The sequence below is a fragment of the Rattus norvegicus genome, chromosome 5 (genome assembly GCF_021556685.1).
Source record: "Rattus norvegicus strain SHRSP/BbbUtx chromosome 5, alternate assembly SHRSP_T2T, whole genome shotgun sequence".
In the NCBI taxonomy this organism is placed as follows: Eukaryota; Metazoa; Chordata; class Mammalia; order Rodentia; family Muridae; genus Rattus; species Rattus norvegicus.
Window position 1 is genome coordinate 150,456,568 of NC_141538.1, and position 24,668 is coordinate 150,481,235.

At 46.2% G+C, this 24,668-nt stretch overlaps 1 protein-coding gene and 1 non-coding gene across 13 annotated transcripts in view; both read right to left on the minus strand.

Annotated features, from left to right (window-relative positions):
- The window catches only part of Gmeb1 (glucocorticoid modulatory element binding protein 1), a 43,896-nt gene extending 27,660 nt beyond the window's left edge, over positions 1 to 16,236 (minus strand). For 2 of the 12 annotated variants that reach the window (XM_087550662.1, XM_087550669.1), the window contains exons 1-4: positions 16,188 to 16,236; positions 7,672 to 7,728; positions 6,934 to 7,088; positions 1,009 to 1,091 (exon numbers count right to left, since the gene is read on the minus strand). In XM_087550662.1, the coding sequence (XP_087406788.1) occupies positions 1,009 to 1,091; positions 6,934 to 7,061 (211 nt within the window). In that variant the 5' untranslated portion in view covers positions 7,062 to 7,088; positions 7,672 to 7,728; positions 16,188 to 16,236. 12 annotated transcript variants of the gene reach the window in all.
- Positions 16,237 to 22,808: 6,572 nt separating this feature from the next.
- Positions 22,809 to 22,942, minus strand: LOC120103286 (U11 spliceosomal RNA). Its single transcript, XR_015621571.1, has one exon. It is a non-coding gene; the product is annotated as a U11 spliceosomal RNA (small nuclear RNA).
- Positions 22,943 to 24,668: the final 1,726 nt, after the last annotated feature.

The following is a 24,668-nucleotide window of genomic DNA, read 5'->3' on the forward strand; positions in this document are numbered from 1 at the left end:
AGGGATCAATCTACAGCTCCTGTTTCTTCGTGGGATCTTTCTATTTTTAAAGACAAAGTCTTGTTATATAGCCCAACCTCAAACACCAGCTTCCTGTCTCGGGTGCTCAACTGTTTGCAGTGTGCCTCACTGTGCCCACTGTGATGTGTGGGTAGAGGAAGGGGGAACAGGTGACTAAGGATTGAACGTAGGACCTTGTACATTCGATGAAAGCATTTTGCTATTGAGTTTATGCCCTGACCTGGCTTTGAACTTGCTCTGCAGTCCAGGTCGGCCCTAATCATGTGATTCTTCTGCCTCAGCTGCCCAAATAGCTAGACTTACAGACTCACACCACAGGCCCACGCTTGTTCGTTTCTTTGTATTTTGTTTGTTTTCCCCCCCAATGGTGCCAAGGGATTCCCACATAGAGACTCAAGCCAAGCATTTTACCCCACCTCTCCTTGTAGGATTCTTTTTAGACCAAAAAAAACAAACTTTTTGGCTACTATAATATATTGCTCTTAAGTAATCAAGTGACAGGTCTACCATCTTTTTGTCTGTTTTCTGGTTTTGTTTTGTTTTGTTTTGTTTTGTTTTGTTGAGATAAGGTTTCTCTGTACAGTCCTAGCTGGCCTGGAACTTGCTCTGTAGACCAGGCTGGCCTCTGAACTCCCTAGTACTGGGGCAGAAGGCATGTGCACACACCTCCCAGACTGGTTGGTTTTTGAGACAGAGTTTTTCGATGTAGTCCAAGAGCCTAAGACTCAGAGATGTGCCTGTCTTTGCCCCCTGCGTGCTGAGGTTAAAGCCATGCTCCGCCATGCCTGCCAAGTCTGCCCTCTTAACTGGCATTATTCAGTTGGTACACTGCATTGGTTGGGACAGAAAATAAGGCACAAAAGACCAGAAATCACAGGCTGGGGCACAGCTAAGTAGTGGACAAGATCCTGGGTTCCATCTCCAGAGATTTCAAAGCAAAAACATACAAACAAGCTGGATACTGGATAGACTGTCAGAAAGACTTACCAATTCCTTCTTCGATTTTGTGTATCGTGTGGGTCTCTACGGCTACAACTGCTGCACTGTTCTCTGACCCGGCTTCATAAATCCTGTAGTAAAAGTGTCCATCAATAAAGAAACTACATAAGTCATGAAAAAATTGATATTCATAGCACAAGGTTAAGGCATTTGTTTTAACTATCTGAAAGGAGTAAAATACGTGTATTTTATGACACGACTTTAATTCTTTGGCAAGTTTCCCATTGTACCTAAACTCCAAGAGGCCCAGACCATTTGGCAGTTACTGCCAGGAAGACAAAACACAACTCCGCTCACCCCAGGTAAATCGACTCTTGCTACACTCACTCCCTTTGCTATTGGACTATATTGACCCCTTCCTTAATAATTTTAAAGACTTGTGTTACTTATGTACATAAAACCATGTGATTGCTTATAAACATGTGTGTGTGTGTGTGTGTGTGTGTGTGCGCGCGCGTGCGCGCGCCGACGGAGATGGGGGGGGGGATGTAGGGTACCCTGGAGCTGGAGTTACAGGCGGTGGTGAGCTAGCTGCCTGCCTGATGTGGGTGTTAGGAGCACAGTTGGGTCCTCTGGAAGAGCAACGCGTTCTCTTTACCTGCTGAGCTACCTCCTAGTCCTTCCTCACTAACTACTGGGCAGGTTCTCACCTTCCTTTCGATGTGGCCCTCTGACACAGCTACTAATGCTGTGTGACCCCTGAACCATGAAATTATCTCCTTGCTACTTTAAAGTTATTTTAAATTATTTTCCCTGCTGACTGTAACTTCCCTCCTGGTATGGATCGTACTGTAAATTTTACAATGCTAATTAAAAAGAACAAGAAAGATTGGAAGCATGCTTTAGCAGTTGAAAAAATGAGTGGTTCTTGCAGAGGACTGGGTTCAGTTCCTAACACCCACATGATGGCTCACAACTGACTGCAAGTCCAGTTCCGTGGGACCTGACATCCTCACACAGACATACTTGCGGGCAAAATGCTAATGCACATGAAATAAAAGTAAATCACTAAGATAAATAGAAGACGCTTCTCCTTCTAACGCCGCCAGAACTCGCCCATCCTCCTTTGGTACGGCTGTTCATGAGCTTTGGTTACTGCACTTTAGTATTCACTAAAAAACATATGTGGGGCTGGTGAAGGGCCCTGCAAAGGACCCACATTCAGTTCCCCGCACCCACCCAGTGGGTAGCTCACAGTCACTGGTAAATCCAGTTTCAGGGTCTCTGAGGCCTCCCTCTGAACTCCAAGGGCAGTAAGTGTGTGTATGGTACATATACATAATGTCTGTGGAAGAATAAAACGCAGAACAACCAGACTCTTGTCTCCGTCTCCCCTAAGAGATGCCCTGCAGCAGACGTGTCCATTTGTTCACTACTGTATGCCTGCATTTCATACACCAACAGGCAACGCAATAGCCTCAGCAAATAGTTCTTTAATGACAAGGAAATGAGCTGGAGGTAAGAAAACAGTGTTTAAAGACCACAGGGCATGGCGTCTGTAATCCAATACCAAGAAAGCTAAGGCAGGAGGTCTTCATCAAGTCTGAGGTCAACATAAGCTATAAGAGCAAGTATCAGAAGAATAAAATAGGGGGCTGGAGAGCTGGCTCAGGGGTTAAGAGCACTGACTGTTCTTCCAAAGAACCTGGGGTTTTTGTCTTTTTTTTTTTCTTTTTTTCTTTTTCTTTTTTTTTTTTTTTTTTTCAGAGCTGGGGACTGAACCCAGGGCCTTATGCTTGCTAGGCAAGTGCTCTACCACTGAGCTAAATCCCCAACCCCTTGTCCTTTTTTTGAGCTATGGTTTTACTACATAGATTTGGTGGTCCTGGAACTCGTTCTGTAGACCAAGCTGGGTTTGAACTCACAGACTGCCTCGCCTCCTGAGCGCTGGGGCTAAAGGTGAATACATGCCCGGCTAACAACCTCCGTTTAATTCTGAGCACCTAAATACCATCTCTAGTACTGTGAACACTGCCGTACATGGTACTCAAACACATCTGCAGCAAACCACTCACACACATTAAAACCCAATAACAAAAGTCGGTAACATCAACACAATGAAAGCATACACTACTCATTATGAATTATAATAAATTCAAAATGCCTGGAAAGTCAGGGAAGGTGACAGAGTCTTGGTCCCTTCGTTTCCTCTGAGATCTCTAAAATGTTGTAAAAGAGATTTATTTGAAAAATTAATAACCATTCTGAAGTGACTTGTGATGCTAGAGATGTAAGTCAGGCCCTCCGCACGCTGGGAAGTATTGCAGCAGCGGGGGACCTACTGGGTCATTCTCACCAGGTTCGTGTGTGTTCTCAGATTGGATTTCACATAGTTCAGGCTGCCTCCAATTTGCCCTGCCCGGAGCAGAGCCTTGAGTACTCACAAGGAATCACAGGCATGCTCCCCTGTGCCCCACTTATCCCCAGTGTGCATTCTCTCTCTCTCTCTCTCTCTCTCTCTCTCTCTCTCTCTCTCTCTCACACACACACACACACACACACACACACACACACACACACGTACACAGAGTATCCTTTCTATTATGGAAAGTTCTGGGAATTATCATTTGCAGTGACAGAAGTGTGAACTCAAGAGCCTTGCCCACGTCTGGCAAGTGCTCAACCCCTGAGATATACCCCAGGCCTTCCCTAGAATTAGCAAAAGGCTTCTAGATATTTCACGGTCTATGGAATAAACAAAGGTTAGGTTGTAGGCCTGTGTTATAAAGTATCATGTCATACACTGTCAGTGTCTCTGTGCACATGGGAAGATGCTTGCCTGTCTTTGCTGCCTAAGGCATTCCTGAGAACATGCACAGAATAAAGACCTGGGCAAGTACAAGTAAGTCAAGTTTAGTGCTGGATGCCTGTAATCCGACAAGGGGAAGCTGAGACAGGAGCAATCCTAGTTTGAGGTTGGTGTAGACTTTGTGGTGAGTTCCAGCACAGCTTGAGATTCTACTTTCAAAGACAAAAGAAGAGCGCTGTGCAGAAGAGCTGGCTCTGAGGCTAAAAACACTGCCTGCTCCCAGAGGACCCACCCATGTCTGTTGGCTCAAACTGAATGCAACTCTGGTTCAGGATCTGACGCCCTCTTCTGGTCTCCATGTGCACCTACACACGTGTGCACATTCCCATGCAAAAATTTAAGAAGTAATTTAAAAATTAAAAATTTAAAACTATTAGGCAAACAAAAAGCTGGAGACAGTGTTTTACACCCAAATACTGGCATTCGAAAGGTAGACGCAGAAGGGTCTGGAATACAAGACAAATCTGTGCTACCTACCAAGACCATCTTCAGACAGACAGACAGACAGACAGACAAACAAAGGATAAAGTATCAAACTCCACTGAAGGCCTCCCTTTGCCCACACCCTCAGCTCTAGAACCAGCTTACCTGCCTGGTGGTCACCATGCCACCAAGTCCCTTTTGCTTTCTATTTTTTCCTTTTTGGGTCCAGTTACACCTTAGCTTTTGTTTATTCCTTTTGGTGATTTTAAAAATTGATTTACTTTTATAGGTGAATACCTGTATGCATGCATACACACCACATACATACTGTGCCCACTGCCATGAGAAGGCTAGGAGTGGGCTCAGGGTCCCCTTCAGGAGCAGTCAGTGTTTTTAACTGCTGAGCTATTTCTCCAGCCCGTGTGAGTCTGTGAGTATGTGAGTGTATGAGTGTGTGTAATTCAAAATAGCTCTGGAGACCAGGCGACCCTTGAACTCATAGAAGTCAGCCTGCCTCAGTGCTAGGATTAAAAGTGTGTGCCACCACCTGGCCTAATTACATATAACATATATAAACACACACACACACAGACACACATACACAGACACACACACACACACACACAAGTTTTCAAAAACAGTTTTTTTGTGTAGCCCTGGCTGTCCTTTTCATTCTGTAGAAAAGGCTGGCTTTGAACTCACAGAGATCTGCCTGCTTCTGCCTCCAGAGTTCTGGGGCTAAAGGCATGTGCCACACCACTAGGCTTTTTCATTTTTTTTTTTAGTTACCCATTTAAAGCTAGGCATGGCAGCACCACACACCCATCGCCTCAACACTGAAGAAGCTAAGGGAGAGGATAGTGAACTTGAGTCCAATCTGGGCTACATAACAAGACCTTGTCTCAAACACATAAAGAAAGGAAGGAAGGAAGGAAGGAAGGAAGGAAGGAAGGAAGGAAAGAAGGAAGGAAGGAAAGAAAGGAAGGAAGGAAGGAAGACAGACAAACCACTACCATCAATTTGTCCCCTCCAGGGTTTTTCTGTGTATCCCTGCCTGTTCTGGAACTTGCTCTGTAGACCAGGCTGACCTCCAGCTCAAGAGATCCACCTGCCTCTGCCTTCCAAGTGCTAGCAAAGGCGTGTGCCACCACCACCTAGCAAAGAAAAACTTAACTTATAATCGAGGGCTAGCATATGGCACAGTTCAGGGACAGATCATCTGTGCAGCACAAGAGAGGTTCCAGGTGACCTGGACACTGCCAAGGCATTTTCTTTTTTCTTTTTTTTTTCTTTTTTTTTTGGGAGCTGGGGACCGAACCCAGGACCTTGCGGTTGCTAGGCAAACGCTCTACCACTGAGCTAAATCCCCAACCAGGCATTTTCTTTCTGACTGATAGAGATCCACTCCACCCTTCTTCATCTTCACTATGTAAGGGTTTCCACACTTACATCCATGCTCTTTTGGCTTTTACAACTAGAACACAAGCTTCATGCTGGCGAGGACCTGGTACTCTGCTTCCTCTAACACCTTCTTAGTGCATCTTTAAGGTGACGGTGTGTTGTGGTTTGCCCGGGAGTTATCTGTATTTTGATGCTAATTCCACTGCTCCAAGGACATCATGGCTGCGAGTCACGTACTCAGGACTCAGGTGACTTCACCAGAACCTTCTCCCATTTAATTTGTAAAATACAGGTGAGGGCAGTTACAGGATAGAAGGAGGCCTGTCATTGGATGAGAAGGAAGGATGGGCGGGAGAGAAGCTTGAAGGAAGAGAAGAAGACTGGAATGGAAAGAGGAGGAGATAGGAAGGACAGAAAGGGTAGCCGCAGGGGAGAGAAAATGGAAGCTGGCCTTAAGATTCCACTCTGTGTATTTACAGGTTGTTATTAATGTTCTTAAAGGATGGATGTGTACTGGGCTTTGTATGTTTAGGGGGGCAAATATATCTTATCAATTGGGTCAAAGGTTATTGTGTTGTGTGTTCTTTTATGTGATGGTTTAAGTGTAAGAAAGTGTCCGTAGTGGCTGGAGACATTGGGCCACTGTGGAATTGGGATGTGTGTTTCTGGCATGGAAACCTGCCTTGGGAACTAGATAGGTAGAGATTGCTGCCAGGCTCAGAGAGAGGCCTTTAGCAGTGTGATAGGGGAATGGAACAAAGCAGGTAGGTGAGAGGCTTTGCTGACTGGGAATTAAGATATCTAGCAGATATCTTGGGACACTGTGGTGCCCGACCAAGAGCGGGAAAAAGACAACATTTTATTTTTTATATTTTTACAACAATGGTTGTGGACAGACACTTCTGATAGACTGTGCTTGATAATGTGCCAATCTGTAAGTGTTTGAGAGCTTACAGCAGGAATATTTTTGGATGTGCCTTTCTTAGTTTCTGAATCAACACCACATTTGAGAAGTATACTTGGACCCTGTGCTAAATAGTGTGGACAGAGAAGATGAGGGAGCCACATAACTCGCCCTCCGAGAGCTCACAGTGACAAGGCAAAGGAGGACTCTAGGAACAGCTCTGAGATGACGGAAGGAGTTCTGTGACGGAGAGGAAGAGCCAGCTCTAACTGAAGCCGAACGTTCATGCTGTGCCAGACCACTGCACAGTCCTCGTCTCCCCATCCTTTACCCTCCCATAACAAATGTCTGAAAAACCAAACCTCTGGCCACTCACCCTTGCTGCACAGGCTGTAACTGCAAGATCACTTGAGTTTTAGTGTCTTCAGGGTTCTCGCCTTCATTTCCTTCAGTGGGCACCACAACCACGTCTCCCACTGGGACACTCACTTCCGCATTGGCCATCTTTCACATGAAGTCAGCTAGCTGGGGCTGCTGAGGGGAACAAGAAGCATGAGAAACTCCATCTTGAAAGAGACAGCAACAGGAGAGGATGGCGAGATAAGGAACGGTTCGGGGTGCCTGGAAAACTATCCTCTGCAAAGGATGAGGACCGAGAGGAGCTGACAGGCACACAGGCTCTTAGTATGTTTTCACAGTACCTATGACTCACCAGTGGTTTGCCAGAGCCAACTCTACCAGCTCCTCAGACCTAACTGTGCATCTCTCAAGTTTAGAGAAATTAAATTGGTAGCCTGGGATCATCGGCACTGGGAGGGATTATGATAGCACAGGAATTAACAGTATTAGAAGATTTTATTTGAGGTTTTCTCGTTTTGTTTTTAAGACAGGGTCTCACTGTGTAATGTTGTCTGACCTGGAAATCAATATGTAGACCAGGCTGACCTCAAATTCAAAGAGTCTGCCTTTGCCTCCTGAGTTCTGGGATCAAAGAATGTTGTTCTTTGTTTTGGTTTTGAGAAGGGAATCCCAGTAAGTATTCCAGGCTGGCTCCAGGTTGCTGGTCCTTCCACCTCTGCCTCCCAAGTGCTGGCACTGCAAGCATGCACCATACCTGGCTTGTTTTTCTGTGGGTTACAGCATAGACTAGTTCCATCCCAAAGAGTGGCCCCTGGAAAGTAGGAATCATACCTATTTTAAGTGCAAGTAGCCATAACATATCAGGTATGTGATAATACATATAGTGCCCTAGCCTTAATAAACACTCAGTAAGTATCTGAATTCAGCTGCATAGCTGTTAATAAATACTGACTTCACTGTCTTAAAAACCTATCTCTTTCTTTCTATCTCTGTTTTGCCCGCATGAATGTCTGTGAGGGTGTCAAACCCCATCCTCTGGAATAACAGTTAAATGCTCTTAACCACTGAGTCACCTCTCTAGTTCACAACTTTTCTTTTTGAGACAAGGTCTCAAACTCAAAGCAATCCTTCTGCCTCAGCTTCAACGTGCTGGAATTACAGGGTATAAGTCACCAAGTCTGGCTCTAAGAACTTTATGCTCTTTTGTATTTTTAGAGAGGGAGTCTCAAATAGTCCAGGCTTGCTTGGAACTTTCTCTGCAGCTGAGGATGATCTGGAACTCCTGATCTTCCTGCTGGGACCAAGTTTTGCACCCCCACATGGGTCACAGGAACATCAGTTGCTCAGAGTGAATGGAGATGACTCTGTCTGACAGCTCCTCGCAGAGCTACTGAGGACACCGCCCCCAAGGACCATGTGCTCCTGCAAGCACAAGTATTGACCCGATCTTTCTGTTTTTTTAAATTCTTGTTTGAGGGTTGGGGATTTAGCTCAGTGGTAGAGTGCTTGCCTAGGAAGCGCAAGGCCCTGGGTTCGATCCCCAGCTCCGAAAAAAAAGAACCAAAAAAAAAAAATAAATAAATTCTTGTTTGTATGTCTGTGCACATGCCAAGATACCCATGTGGAGGTCAGAGGACAACTTTCAGGAGTCAGCTCTCTCCTTCCACCAGGGGGTTCAGGCTTGCAATGGCAAGCACTTTTACCTACTGCACCAATCGTCAGGAAAACTTAGACGGTCTCAGTTAGACTTCAGAGCTCAGGAAAATTCTTTTCTTTTTTTCCCAGTGGTAGGAACCCAAATCAGAGCCTTGTGGATGGTGGGTAAGCATTCTAGCAATGAGCAGTCCTTCACACTACACTTGAGAAGAGAGGAGGGGCCAGGTGCTGTCACTCACACTGGGAGGCTGAGTCAGGAAGATTATGAAAACATTTTAATACAGCCTGATACATAAATGGAAGGCCAACCTGTCTTTAAAAAAGAGGAGGACAAGGAGGGAGGGGAGAGAGGGAAAAGTGCGGCTGGTAAAGGGAACAAGAAAATTCACTGAACTTACTAACTCAGTATACATGAGTGTATGAAGGTAAGCAGGAGACAGTCACGTTGATCATGGATTCAAAATGGAACTTGTAACTGGTGGTCAGAGACCCAAGTCACTCCTCAGCTCTGCCAGCCTTGTTTGCCTAAAATACATGTACTTAACATGTTGTCCAAAGTGGACTTCACTGGCCTCAGGATACTCCAGTTTCCTACAGCATCCATCTCCAACCCTATCAGCCACTCATTATGCCCAGAACACGCACTAATGTGTTTCCAGCCCTCTAACCTGTCTACTCTCTAAGCCCAGCACAAAGCGAAGTTCACCCCTTCATAAAGCCACCATCCCTGCAATTGCTATTCAGAATTTCCCATGTGGCCTGTCACTCTCTCCTGCTGTTCACACACTGCCCAGTGCCCTGTATAGACCTTGACAGCCATAGCTGTCCTGTGCCTTCTCTCCATTTGTTCTGCTGCTTCTGGAGACTGAACACAGAGCCATGCACATCAGCGCGTGTTTTATCACTAAACTGTAAACCATAGCTCTTTGCTTCTTCTCTTTCCTTTTTTTTTTTTTGTTTTTTTTTTGCTTTTTTAAAATAGTAATCTCTTTTTTAAAGATTTATTTTATGTACATAAGTAGATGTCATCAGACACACCAGAAGAGGGCATCAGATCTCATTACAGATGGTTGTGAGCCACCATGTGGTTGCTGGGAATTGAACTCAGGACCTCTGGAAGAGCAGTCAGTGCTCTTAACCACTGAGCCATCTCCCCAGCCCTTATTTGTTTTTTTAAGAAAGGGTTTCTCTGTGTAGCTCTGGCTGTCCTGGAATTCACTCTATAGACCAGGCTAGACTCTGCCTCCAGAGTGCTGGGATTACAGCCCTTTACTCCTTGGTTTTTTGTTTTTGTTTTTGTTTTTGTTTTCCGGAGCTGGGGACCGAACCCAGGGCCTTGCGCTTGCTAGGCAAGCACTCTACTACTCCTTGGTTTTTTGAGAGAAGTTTCTCTGTGTAGTCCTGGCTGTCCTGTAAATTACTCTGTGAAACAAAACTCAAAGATCCCCCTGCCTCTGCCTCCCAAGTGCTGGAATTAAAGGTATGCACCACAACACCCAGCTTATTCTTGATTTTTCAAGACAAAGTATTGCTATGTAGCTCAGGCTAGCCTCAAATGTCTGCCTCTCAGGTGTAGACATCAGGCTCAGTGTGTTTGTGGTTTCCTTTTCTTTTTTAATGGATTCTACATCTCTGTATTTATTGGCCTCTACTACATCAAACCATAATCTCTTAAACCTGCTCTTAGATTTCCTGTTTCCCTTAGTGCTAGCCCCCATCCATTTTCAAAAGGAGGGAAGTCAGGAATTACTTTTGCTTCTTCTTTCTAAATCCAATCAGCCACAAAACCCTATTCTGCAGGTTGATGTCTATGTGCAGGTGAGGGCTGTGTGTGTGTGTTTCCGTGCCTCCCATTCTCCATCTGTGCTACCAACACTCTATCTGGGATGCCAACTGTCACCTGGTTTTTCTAGCGATTTCTCTATACCCTAACCTTTGGTCTTCAATTCCAATTCATTCCCCACATAACAAAGTGATCCTGCCAAAGTGCACCTTAATATGCACCCATTACTATGAAAATAAAGCTCAAGCGCTCTTACCGTGGCCTACAAATCAGCCCCCTTCTCAAAGGTGGCACATCCTGGGCTCCTATCACAGATTTCCAGCTTTCAAACAGGTCCCATTTCCTGGACTGAGCCTCTGACCTTGCTTTCTGCCCCCAGCATTGTCCTTCCCTCCCTTCAGGCTAGTCTGTTAACCCTGGGAGACTGCTCATGAGTTTCCCATCATGCTCTTCTTTCCTTTTTTAGGTGAGGGGGTGGATGGGCATTGAGGATTGAGGTGAAAGGTCTTCTGCTTAGCTCTAAGTACAGGCTGTTTTTCCCACAGCTTGTCTCTGCTGTGCTGACCAGGCTGCTCTCTAACTCCTGGGTCCCAGGGACCCTCCTACCACAGCCTCCAGAGCCATTCAACTATAGGTTTACTAATTTTGGGGTGGCCTTGAAAATCACCCTGTCGCTGAGGATGATCTGGAACTCCTGGTCCTCCTCCTCCTTCCACATCCCAGATGATGGCATTACAGATGTGTGCCACTGTGCTCAGCTGTGCAGTACAACTTAAAGAGAAACCCTCTGAGGTTTTGCATCTTTTAGATATATTACTTTATAGTAGCATCTTAAATCTGAAGTAGGGACTGGAGAGATGTGTTGCCTGGCAAGAGCCTTTGTTCATCTTATAGAGGACTCAGGTTGGATTCCCAACACCCACATGGGCTCACAATCACCTTAACTCCAGTCCTAGGGCGGGGGCTGATACTCTTTTCTGACTTCCCTAGGCGTGGATGTGACACACATACATACATTTAGGCAAAATATTATGCATAATAGACCTTTTGTTTCATCTTGTTTTTTTGAGATAGGATTTTATCATGTGGCTTTGACTAGTCTGAAACTCACTAAATAAGGTTGGCCTCAAACAAGAAACTAAATCTTTTTTTCTTCAAGAAAAGGCTTTTCTTTGTAGACTAGGCTGTTGTCCTGGGACTCTTATCTGTACACTAGACTGGCCTTGAACTTGCAGAGATCCACCTGCCTTTGACTCCCATGTGCTGGGATTAAAGGTGTGTGCCACCAGGCCCAGATAAGAAGGTAAATTTTTTTTTTCCTTTTTTTCGGAGCTGGGGACCGAACCCAGGGCCTTGCGCTTGCTAGGCAAGCGCTCTACCACTGAGCTAAATCCCCAACCCCAAGAAGGTAAATATTAAGAAAAGAAACAAATAACATTTGCGGTATAAATTTGACTCCCAAGCAAGATTTATTCCACCAGAAAAGGAGCAGAGTTTTAACTTTGGGAGGCTGTGAGGAAACAGGAGGGTGGGACCGATCTTGTTATTTAATAGCTTCCTGGCTTAGACTCACATGTAGCCCAGGTTAGCCTCAAATTTATAAGAATCCTACTGCCTTTGAGTATTGGGGCTCTACGTGTTGAGTCAAAGACTGCCTTTAGGTACACAGGGTTTCTCTGTGTAGCTCTGGCTATCATGAAATTCACTCTGTAGACCAGGCTGGTCTGGAACCCAGAGACCCACCTGCCTCGGCCTCATGATTGCTGGAATTAAAAGCATGTGCCAGGGCTGGGGATTTAGCTCAGTGGTAGAGCGCTTACCTAGGAAGCGCAAGGCCCTGGGTTCGGTCCCCAGCTCCGAAAAAAAGAACCAAAAAAAAAAAAAAAAAAAAATGCTAAAAGCATGTGCCATCACCACCAGGTTCTAACTTTTTTTTTTTAACATTAATAGCTCAGATAAACTACTGTGTCATAGAATCAGAATGGAACTTCCAAATTCAACCTTCTACCCAGTAAGGTTGAGGTCCTGTAGACATCTTGAATAAGTAGGGTGGCTAAGTTGTTAACAGCCTCTAAAGAATTTGTATTTTATTCCTTCCATACCTTGGAACCGAGGAGGAATGTTCTGGCTTCTAACCATTGAGACTAAGAGTCATCTAGAACATGTTTTTAGTGACAGAGAAGAATCCACTCCAACAAGACAGCTCATAATTCTTAGTACAACAGCTGACTACATGGCTAACTGCAGGATCATCTCTGTAAGATGCGTGAACACAAAACTGCCCCTTGTTTATAACAACACAAACTCCAGAGGTGAGGTGAGGCGAGGGAGCTCATCCCATGGGTACTTCACAGAGGAGGCTTTGCAACATCCGCCTGACATCATACCACTGTGTGCGCTGTAATTCTAAGAGAACATGTAAAAACATGACACAGTTTTAATAAAATTTAGTCAATCATGTGAAAAGTATTGCTGGGGTAGTACATCTCAGGGCAGAGGCTTGGCATGAGCCATGGGGGTCAACCTACAGGAAAACAGAGTTGGTCTGTAGTTTGCTTTGGGCTGGTCTCGAACTCACTATGTAGCTGAGGGTGACCTTGTGCTACTGAGCCTCCAGCTTCTACCTACCAAGCTCAGGAATTGCAGACAAGAGCCACCACGTCCAGTTACTGGGGCATTTGAGACAAAAGTCTCACTAGGTAGTCCAAGCTGGATTGAGTTTTCAATACTCCTGGCTCAGGCTACAGAGAGCTGGGATTACAGACAGGAGCTAATGCTTGCTCTGCAGTTATTGTCATGACAAGAAAAAAAAAGGCCTGGTTACCTGAGTTTCTCTCTAGACCTCACTCGTGTAAGGGTAAAAGGAGAGAACCAACTCCATAAAACCCTCCGGCCTTTACCCACTTGCACACCGCGGAACATGTACCCCCTCCCAACATTATGCATACAGTATTATAAATTGAAAAATATTTAAAGTGAGCAGGAAGCCAGGCATAGTAGCACAAATCTGTAAACAGCACTCTGGGGGTGGAAGCAGAAGGGTTAGGGATTCAAGGTCATCTTCAGTTACATAAGAAGGCTGAGGCTACTCGAAACCTTTGTCAAAAAAAAGGGGGGAAGAGGGTACTGCACATAGCAAGAGGGCTCAAAAGGTAAAGACAGGCTACAGTGAAGTGTGAATGCCTGAGTTTGATCCCAAGGACACATAGTTGAAGGAGAAAATCAAACCTGGTGTTGTCCTCTGACCTGCACAAGTACAGCACAGCAGACAGACACAGACAGACACACACACACAGGTACAGGCCACAGGAACATAAACATTTTTGATGTTGTTTTTTTGAGATATGGGCTCACTATATAGCCCTGGCTATCCTGGAACTTGCAATGTAGTAGGCCTCAATCTCAGTTATCGGCCTGCTTTTCTGCCTTACAAGTGAGTGAGGACAGGATAAAAGGTATGTACCACCGTGCCAAGTAATAAATCTAATTTTAAAATCTCAGCCCAGAAAAAAAAAGGGGTGGGGGGTGGGGGAGATATGGCTCAGTGGTTAGGAGCACTGACTGCTCTTCCAGAGGTCCTGAGTTCAATTCCCAGCAACCACATGGTGGCCCACAACCAACTGTAATGGGGTTGGATGCCTTCTTCTGGTGTGTCTGGAGACAGTGACAGTGTACCCGTATAAATAAAATAAATAAATTCTTAATAAAAAAAAAAAAAAAAAAAAAAACCTCACCCAGTAGAGGCAAAAGCAGAAGATACATGAGTCGGCCTGGTCTACATAGCAAGTTCCAGTCAAACCGGAGCTACAAAATAAGATGCCAAGAAAAACAAAAGCAAGAAAAGCAAGCACATGTTTGATATAATGACCTCCTACCTACATTCAATCACCTGGGCACCAGAGACAAGACTACGTAAGTTCAAGACCAGCCCGGGCTATATAGTGGATTCAAAGTTAGCAGGGGAAACATAGTGAGCCCCAGTGTCAAATAACCTACAGGACAGCCTGGCAGATTTGGAAGGTAGAAGCAGGTGAATCTTGGAGTTTGACACCAGCCAGAACGACATAATGAGACCTTATCTCAAAAAGAAACAAAAAAAGCCAGGCAGTGATGGCATGTGCCTTTCATCTCAGCACTCCCGAGGCCGAGGCAGGTAAATCTCGAGTTCAAGGCCACGCTGGTCTACACGAATTTTTGAGCAGCCAGGACTACACAGAGATACCCTGACTCAAATAACAAAATAATTGGAGAGCAGCCTCATCTTTAGAGTGAGTTCCGGAGCAGCCAGAGCCACACAGAGAAACCCAATCTCAAATAGATAAATAACCAAAATCAACAAAAAAACCAGTCTCCAAGTTGCAACTTTATTACTTAAGCACAAAACTCACTAAGTCCACCTCTTTTTTTTTTTTTTCCTATTCTTTTTTTCGGAGCTGGGGAATCCAACCCAGGGCCTTGCGCTTGCTAGGCAAGCGCTTTTACCACTGAACCAAATCCCCAACCCCAGTTCACCTCTTTCTTATACCCTGAGTAGTTGAGCCAAAGTGGACTCAGTTATAAGGAACCCAAGGTCATTCATTCCGCAGACCCACTCTGCAGGAAGTATGCAGAGGAAATGAAGTTCTATATAGATCACAGACTGGAGACTTCTATATATGTATTTGGAGGAATCAAAGGACGTGTTTTTTTGGAAGTCACCTCTCTAGATTGTAAGAAATCAAAACAGGGCCCAAACCAACCCAACTAATCTCAGCGTAAGTAACCAATGAACTTATAAATGAAAAACAAGTTATATGGTGGAAACACTAGAAGCGTTAGGCCCAAGCTCTTATGAAAACGTTCCAGAATACTAGCCAAGAGGGCCCTGCAGATGGGAAGTCTGCAGATACGGAGAAAACCCCTACTTCCTGGTTCTCCTAGACACAGTAACAGGTCTCATTTTGAGAGTTCAGGGTTTTCCTGCTGCTTGAATAGCAAGGTCAAGGCCCTCGGGTAAGATTCTGCCCACATTTCTCTTGCCTCTCAAATAGAAGACACCTGGCTAACTCCCCCGGTTACTTCTGAAAGCAAGGAGGACCCTCTTCCCAACAAATATCTTCTCACCAACCCTCCTAATCTTAGGTTTCCCTCTTCCCGAAGAAGAAAACCACCCTGCTCTCCACCTGGCCACCGGAGGTATTCCGAAGCCCTCGGGTGGAACCTTCTCTTTACTGCCCTTCATCTTGGGAAGGACGTTCCTTCCTCTCCTAGCCCTCTAAAGGACCTGCCTCCTTCCCCCTAGGACCGGTGGCCGAGGCCTCTTCCCTCTGGGAAAGGCTGGACCCTACTTCTTACACTCCGCACCCCACCCCCACCCCAACACGCCGCTCTCTCCCCCCGGCACGACCCAGGCCTGACCCAGCTCCTCCGCATAAGGCCCGAGCTCCCAGATCCCGTATTTGGGGGGGGTTTCCCGGTTCCCCAGGCCCTTCCGCGAGGACTTCCGGGCCCCTCGGTCCGGGGGCGCCGAGCCTCCCCCCAACCCCCGCCCAGCACAGGGTTCGCAGGGCCGGGAGCCTAGGCCCGGCTGGCCACGCTGGGGGCGGCCCGGCTGCTCGGGCGGACCCAGCGGCAGCGTCCCCCCACCCCCCCGCGGCGCCGCGACGTCCGCTCGCTCCCCGGCGGCGGCGGCGGCACGCACAGGGCGTGGGGAGGCGCCCGCGGAGGCAGCAGCCCCCCGCCCCCTGCGTGCCCGCCCGCCCTCGCCGGCCGCCGCGCGGCCCCCGCGCCCGCCCCCCCGCCCCCAGCCCTCGCCGCGCCCGCGCCGCGCGCCCACCCCTCCCCCTCCTCACCGTCTCCGTCGGGCGGGCGGGCGGCGAGCGGCCAGGGCGGGCGGGCGACGGAGCATGCGCACAAGCCGCCACGGCTGCCGCCGCCACCGCCGCCGCGAAGCCGGGCTCCAGCACTTCCGGCCGCCGCCGCGGGCGAGCTGGCGCCTTAAAGGGGACGCGTCCTTATTGTGGGCTGCGCAGAGAACACCCACCTTAGCCGAGCGATTTGGGCAGCTCCGGAGCTTAGGCCTTCGGCCTTTGAAAGGCATTGTTGGAGAAGTCGCCCAGGGACTAAATAAGGTTTAGATGCAAAGATCAATTTGCCTTGACTCTTGTGGAGGGCGGGGGCTTTTCTTTCCCCAAATGCTCTTTATTGATGCTTACAGTTTATCAGAGTTTCAGGTTACCAACGTGGAATCAAAAGATGTGGCTGAGGATAATAACTCCTTCCTGTGTCCAAACCATGGTTCTTTGCCGAGGTTCTCCTGCTTGTGCGGGTTCTGGGCTCAAGTTTGAACTTCCTTGGAATGGATAAAACTATGGAGTGACTTGACAACTCTAAGCCACTTACTTCGAGGTGGTGTATGTCGCTCATATAGAATGAAATGATACTTGAAAAGTACTTTGGGGGTTGGGGATTTAGCTCAGTGGTAGAGCGCTTGCCTAGCAAACGCAAGGCCCTGGGTTCGGTCCTCAGGTCCGGAAAAAAAAAAAAAAAAGAAAGAAAAGTACTTGGGCAAGTTTTTGAGGCCGGGAATCCTGACAAGCTTTAACACAGTGTAGTGTGGTCAGGCCTTGGGGAAGATGCTTTTTGTTTATAAAATCCTCGCAGCATCTTACCCTTTCATTCTTATCTTAAAAGGTTAAACAGGAACCCTAGCACGTGGTGGTACACCCCTTTAATTCCAATAGAATTCCTGTCTAGCCTGGTCTATATAGTGAGTTCTAGGCCAGCCAAGGCTACCATAGACCTTGTCTCAAAAAAAGCAAGTGAAAAGTAGAGATGAGGGATATGAGGAGGAAAGTAGGTCAGTAGGTAGAACACATGTGGAAAGCCAGAATTATTTCCCCCTGTCGCTTCCTATATACATTGTGTCTGTCTTCTTTGCTGCCAAAGGGCAGATTGTGGGCTGGGTTTGTGTGTGTAGATGGCTCCTCGGGTACAGGCCCCTGACCACCTGAGTTCCACCACTCGAACTTACACAGTGGAAGGAGAACACACACATATATAAGTATGTGAGAGGGTTTTAACAGGGTTTTTTTAATTTAAGAGCAAGCAGGAAAAGAATCACTGGAGGCTGGAGAGATGGCTCAGCAATTAAGGGTGTGTACTCTTCTTGCTGGGGACCTGAGTTGGGTTCCCAGCACTCCTGTGGGCTGGCCCATCATTACCTGTAACAATCATCTTTAGGGGATCCAACCTCTGTTCTAGCCTCCGGTGATACTGCATTCACATGACAAACACACATACAGTTATACATAAGAAATAAGATCTCAAGCTCCTGCCACCCCCAGAGACAGGAATCATACAGCAGAACTAAATGTGTGAGTGGTGTGTGTGTGTGTGTGTGTGTGTGTGTGTGTGTGTGTGTGCACACGCGCGTGTGACATTTGGCATTCCACAGTTGGTGATTGGTGTTGACAGCCTTGGGATCATGGCCGAGCACAGCTCGCTTAACCCTGCTGTCTTCACCTAAAAAACAGTTAGTTGTCCCACTGGAGACTGTCACCAGAACCCTATAAGGAGACTCTGTACTTTACATCTGTATGATTATGAGACCAGCACTCCAGTAGATGATGGTCTCGAATTCTTGCTCCTCCTGCCTCTGACTCCCAAGTGCTAGATTACATACCAATAACACCATGCCCAGGTTCTGAGGTGCTGGGGATAAACTCCAGGCCTTTATAAATGCTAGCCAAGCATTTTCCAATTGGGCTATATTGTCAGCCCCTGGTCTTTTGTTTGCTTTTTCTTTTATTGGATATTTTCTTTATTTACATTTCAAATGTTATTCCCTTCCCTTCCGGCAACCCCCTATCCCAACCCCCCCCCCTGCTTCAAGGAGGGTGCTCCCCCACCTACCCACCCACTTTTATTTATTTATTTATTTATTTATTTATTTATTTATTTATTATATATAAGTACACTGTAGCTGTCTTCACACACACCAGAAGAGGGCATCGGATCTCATTACAGATGGTTGTAAACCACAATGTGGTTGCTGGGATTTGAACTCAGGACCTCTGAAAGAGCAGACAGTACTCTTAACCGCTGAGCCATCTCTCCAGCCCCCACCACTGTTTATTTTTAAGATTGATTTTTGTGCCTGGGACATTTAGTGGGGCCACCCAGAAAGAGCATACAGAAATAGGGTAGAAGCCAGGTACCCAAACTTAGAGGACATCGAGCCTGAAGGAACCCTCAGGGGCCAGCCTAAGTGGCTGGAAAGGTTGGGTTACTGGGCAGAGGGAGAAAGGAATTCCACAGAGCAGCCTGGATGTTCCTAAGAGGAGATGGTGCCAACAACATCAGAGCTGCCAAGAAACTCTGGAAGGGAAAAGGGGTAGCCACTGGGGTTCAGCACCTGAGGAGCTGATCCTGCTGGAGTGGAGGGAGTCCTTTCCGAGGCAGGGGACTAAACGGAGCTGGATGGCAGTAAATGGAGCTTGTGCGGAAAACACTGGGTAGCGACAACTGTAATTATATTTATTATATTGCTGGAATGAAGGGAACAACAAACCAAGGTAATAGGATGACTGTTGGCTTTCAGAGGAAAGTGATGTGGAAGATCCCACCCCCGCTTAATCATTCTTCCTGTAACCAAATGCTCACTCACAAAGGGTGGAAAAACACAGAATGCATTTCTATTTAGAACTGACATATTTCCAGCCAATATTTTTCTATTAATTTCTTCCTTTACCTTCATCCATACACAGTTCTGAATTATACTTTTTTTTTTTTTTTTTAGTTCACTAAATGCCGTTTCTTAGGAATTGAAGAGATGTTAGGATATTTGAGCTTTGATTTGGTTTTGTGGTGCTGGGATCAAACCCAGTGTCTGGTGCATGCTAAGAAAGGTACATCACAACCAGGGGGTGGGAAACCCCGGGAGAGGCAGAGGCAGGCAGATCTGAGTTCAAGGCCAGCCTGTTCTACATGTCAAGTTCCAGTATAGCAAAGGCTACAGAGAGAAACCCTGTATCTTGAAAAAAAAAAAAAAATGCTTTGACCCAGCCTGGTAGCCCAGTACCTGCAACCTCTGCTACAGTAGAGAGGCATACAGAGCATAAGTTCAAGGTCAGCCTGCGTTGCAGAGTGAGTTGGTTAGCATGTGTGAACCACTGAGCCATCTCTCCAGCCTAAGATACAAGTTTCTGACCTGGATCTTGGCATGGGGATCTTGAGGCATAGTGGCTATGAATCCCAGGAGACTAAGGCAAGGAGATCTCTGAATTTAAGGTTATCTGGGACAAAGCAAGTCCAAGATCCAGGCATGGTGGTACACACTTTTAATCTGGGCCATACCTTCTGCTGGAGACCTACATGAGGATATAGGAAGAAGGAAGATTCTACTTGTCTTGTGGGACTGAGCAACTGCTAGATCCTTGGGCTTCCATTCACAGCTGACCACTGCTGTGGAGTTGGACTACAGACAAATTCCCTTACTATTTAGAGACTACCCATAAGTTCTGTGACCCTAGAGAACCGACTAATACACCCATACCCAACAGGGCTTCCTCCTGCCTGGACTTGCTCCCTCCATAATACGTACTTTCTCTGTGAAGGTTCAGACAGATTATATTAGTCTCAGAGGACTCCCTGGTACACAGAACTCTCAAAAGAATTTGTTGAGAGGGGCAGAGAAGCTGTGGCAGGACAATATGGCAGGTGACGTTAAGATTCTGCTCTGTGTATTTACAGGTTGTTATCAATGTTCCTAAGGGATGGATGGTACCGGGCTTTGTATGTTTAAGTGAGCAATTATATCTTACCAGTTGGATCTAAAAATAAAAAAAAAAAAAAAGAATCTGTTGCTTAAGAACTACTGCATTTTCTGTTCCTCCCTCCCCACCCCCAACAGCTTTTCCCCCTCTTCTGTATCATCCACACTCTGAAACCAGAAACTAGTAACAGATGGGATGTGAATCAGAAAAGAAGGCAGACTCAGAAAGAGAGGAAGCTCTGCCAATTGAAAAAAAAAAAAAAAAAAAAAAAAAAACAACCCAAAAACTGAGACTAATGTAGATGAGGACAGGTTAGTCACTGCCTCAGCCACCTCAGCCCCATCTGAGGTGTCAGCATCAAAGGAAAAGCTGACTTCTGGCTTAGGAGGAAGGGTGAGAGCCCCGCTGGCACTGTGCTTATGAGTCTCTGTCTCAACCTCAGCATCCCTATGTATAAGAAAGAGGGGTTGGGGATTTAGCTCAGTGGTAGAGCGCTTGCCTAGGAAGCGCAAGGCCCTGGGTTCAATCCCCAGCTCCGAAAAAAAAAAAAAAAAAAAAGATGGCCGTCAGGAGTACTGGCCCACAGCTTTAATCCCAGCACTCAGGAGGTAGAAGCAAGAGGATCTCTGTGAGTTCGAGGCCAGCCTGGTCTGCAGGGTGAGTTCCAGGACAGCCAGGGCTACACAGAGAAACTCTGTCTCAAAGAGCAAAAAATAAACAAACTGATGGTAGGGGTGCCCACTGGAGCTGCGTGTGTTGGTTCAATCCCAGCAGATCTCTGCGCTCTAGGCCAGTCTGGTTTACAGGGTGCACCTCTGTCACAAAACCAAAAACACCACCAACAAAAAAGACGTTCAGCCAGCATCCCTATTACTATCTACCTACCCACAATGCCGCCGTGCCCAGACAGTGGTCCTTCAGGTGCCCATGGGAACTTAGCTAGGACCAGAGTTTCTTCCGCCCTGGGTATAACACGAGCCTGTGCCACACATGCAGTTTTGTCCCCTGGGGTATACGCTCCTTGAGCCTGTGACCACTTCCCAGCCCAGTGCAGGAATGTCAAAGCCCATAAGAACTCTGTTCTTCCTCCCTGTTTTCTTGTTTTCCTTTGTTGCTTCACGCCTTCCTCACTATACAACCCTGGCTAGTACTCACAGAGATCTCGCTTACCTCTGCCTCCTGAGTGCTAGGCTAAAGAGATCTACCATTACAGGGCCAGTGGTGGCCCATGCCTCTAATCCCAGCACTTGGGAGGCAGAGGTAGGCAGATCTCTAAGTTCGAGGCTAACCTGGTCTATAGAGTGAGTTCTAGGACAGCCAAGGCTACACAGATACACAGAGAAATCCCGTCTCCAAAACCAAAACAAAACAAAATGCCACCACACCTGGACTATGTATATATAATCTTTAACTTATGTGTGTTTGTTTGCATTCATGTATACATATTTCATTTGTACCTAGTGCCAAGGAAACCAGAAGAGGTGGGAATACTGGGTACTGGTAACTGAACAATGCTCATAACTGCTGAGCCATCTCCCTAGCCCCACATCCTTTTCTAAAGCTAATAAAAGCTGGGTGAAATGGTACACCAGCATTGGTACATTGGTACTGTGTATGGATATATATATATACACACACACATACATACATATACATATACACACCTTGGTACTTTGGTACTGTATATGGACACATATATATGAGTAGTTACTTCAAAGTTTTTTTAAAGATTTATTTATTTATTATATATGAGTACACTGTAGCTGTCTTCAGACACACCAGAAGAGGGCATCAGATCTCATTACAGATGGTTGTGAGCCACCATGTGGTTGCTGGGATTTGAACTCAGGACCTCTGGAAGAGCAGTCAGTGCTCCTAACCGCTGAGCCATCTCTCCAGCCCTAATTTGCTTATTCTTACAGGAAGGCATTTTGAAGTGGGATATTCCTTTTGCCTGCATTAATACAATATAACCTTCAATTTTCTAACCTGTGAAGCAGAGCCACACCCAATTCTCAGGAATCCAGTTGCAGGGCTAGAGAGATGGCCACTTGGTTAAGAGCAGTGGCTGCTCTTCCAGAGTCCCAAATTCAATCTCAGGCACCTACAGGGTGGCTCATTATCAGTCTTCAACTGTTAATCCCAAGAAATCCAGTGCCTAGGCACACAAGCAAGTAAAACAAAAATAATTTAAATGAAAAAGAAATAGCTAACGGGCTGGAAAGACATCTCAGAGGTGAAAGCACTCTTCCAGAACCAGAGCTCGATCCAAGCACCCATATGACAGAACACATTGGAATGTAAACGCTAGTTCCGGAGGATCCCATGCCCTCCCTTTCTATGCCAACACAAATACATATGATGGCACACAGTCATGCACCTTTGAAAACAATACCAATTGTTGAGAACACTCCACTTATTTTAACATTACCACAAATAAATATTTGTGATCTGGTGTTACAACATTGACTTCTAACTCCAATATTCAGAAAGCTCACACAGCATAAAACCAGACAAGGATAATACTAAGGTACCAAAAAAGGATATCAAATAAAACCTGCAAACACTGTAAATTATGTTGTCCAGGACAAAAATGGGTGTCACAAATTATAAACACCAGCCCTTCATTACTACACAGAAAAGACAAAGATCTAAAACTATTAAACTACTAAAGAAAACCTTTATTTTCACAACCGCGCAGGCGCCGGGACCAACGATCACCAGCTGCCCAAGTACCAAAAAATTATGCTTCCGAAATCTCTTGATGTCGATTCCGCACGCAGAGCAATCGAGTTGCCCTGCGTGTGCCACTCACGACAGAAGCCCTTTTTGCTCGAGCAACTTCAGAAGCACAAAGGCATTGGCATCCCACCCATCTTAGGGTAAAGGTGACAAAAATCTAACCAACTTTCAACTGTCTATTGTCGAAGCTAAGAAGCAAACTCTCGATTCTTTTCAAGCTGAGGGAAAGCCTTCACAAAGAAAACTGTTGTCTTCGATTTTTGTATAAAAATAACGGAATGTCCCTGAGTCAATATGCAAATCAGAGCAGTGCTTGCCGGGAAGGCTCTGGTCCGCGCGGAGAGAAAGGTAGGTGGCGCTAGTGCAAAACAGCTGCTTCCAGCTAGAAGTGGGATGTTGGGTTCTAGGAGCGTTTAGGTAACTTAACTGGGGATACATGGTGCCCCAACTTGTCAAAACTGAAAATGTGTAATCGAGTGCCACTCGTAGCCTCCAGTTCGGACGTTGTGCTGTCATATGGGTGGCTAGGGATTGAACTTAGGTCTTCTGACAGGGACGCACAGGAGGAGACTGTGATTGTAAAAGCAAAAATGGAGTAAATGTATCCTCAAAGACCTAGATTCTAGGTGATGGGGAGGGGTTAAAGAAAGCTGACTCTTGTGCTCATATGACGGGACGATTTATTCTGTACCTCAATGAAATCAGATACAGTTTTTAAAAGGAATCCAGGTGTGGCCTGTAATCCCTGAACTCAGGAGGCTGACACACGAGCATTACAGTGAGTTATGGGCTAGGCTATTGTACACGTTGAGTTCCAAGCCCGCCTGGTCTACATGACACCCATTTCAACAAAAACGAAACCACTGGACTGAGTATATTGGCACATGTAATCCTACATGGAAGGCTGCTGCAGAATGACTCCTACAACTTCCAGGTTGGCCTGGGTTTCCTGAGGAACCTGTATCAAAAGACAAAATGCACCCCAGAAAAGAATGATAGCCTTTCATTTACTTATCTCTGAGACGGAGGTTGTGTGTGACTTAGGCCCTGACTGAAGAGATCACCATTTTGGTGTGTTCAACAGAGCCTACTTGCAAAGGAACAGCCCAGTTTGTTGATTTTTAACATCCCCCTCAAAGAGGTGGATGGGGTGGTCAGAAAACTCACCTGAGAACCCAGCTGCTCTAGAATGAACAACAGATCACACGTGACTGATTGTCTGTGGTGTGCAAGAAAGGTTATAGTCTGTAAACCAAGTAACACTAGGGAGAGGGCTCTATCCATGCACTATAGGACACTCGTTATCCATGCTAAATAGCGCTTTTTAAGGTGTGGCTTTTGGGGGACAAATTAACCACACACCCCTGTTGTAACCTCCCACTTGCTATGTAAATAAACCAAATAAACTAACTAGCTGCCTAGAGTGAATTTTGGTGGAATCGTGCCGCAGGCTGGGAAGAAGGGCAGACTATGTCTCCTCCAGGGAAGGAAGTTTAGCCAAGTATCTCATCAGGTAGCCCAGCACTGAACTTGAGTGCCTGCTGCTTCAGCCTCCATAGTGCTTTGTTTGTTTTTAAGATTTATTTTACTTATGAGTACACTGTCGCTGTCTTCAGAAACATAGAAGAGGGCATACACTGTTGCTGTCTTCAGTCACACCAGAACAGGGCATCAGATCCCATTACAGATGGTTGTGAGACACCATGTGGTTGCTGAGAATTGACCTCAGGACCTCTGGAAGAGCAGTCAGTGCTTTTAACCGCTGAGCCATCTCTCCAGCCTCCCCAGAATGCATTTTAAGTTAAAGTGTTAGCT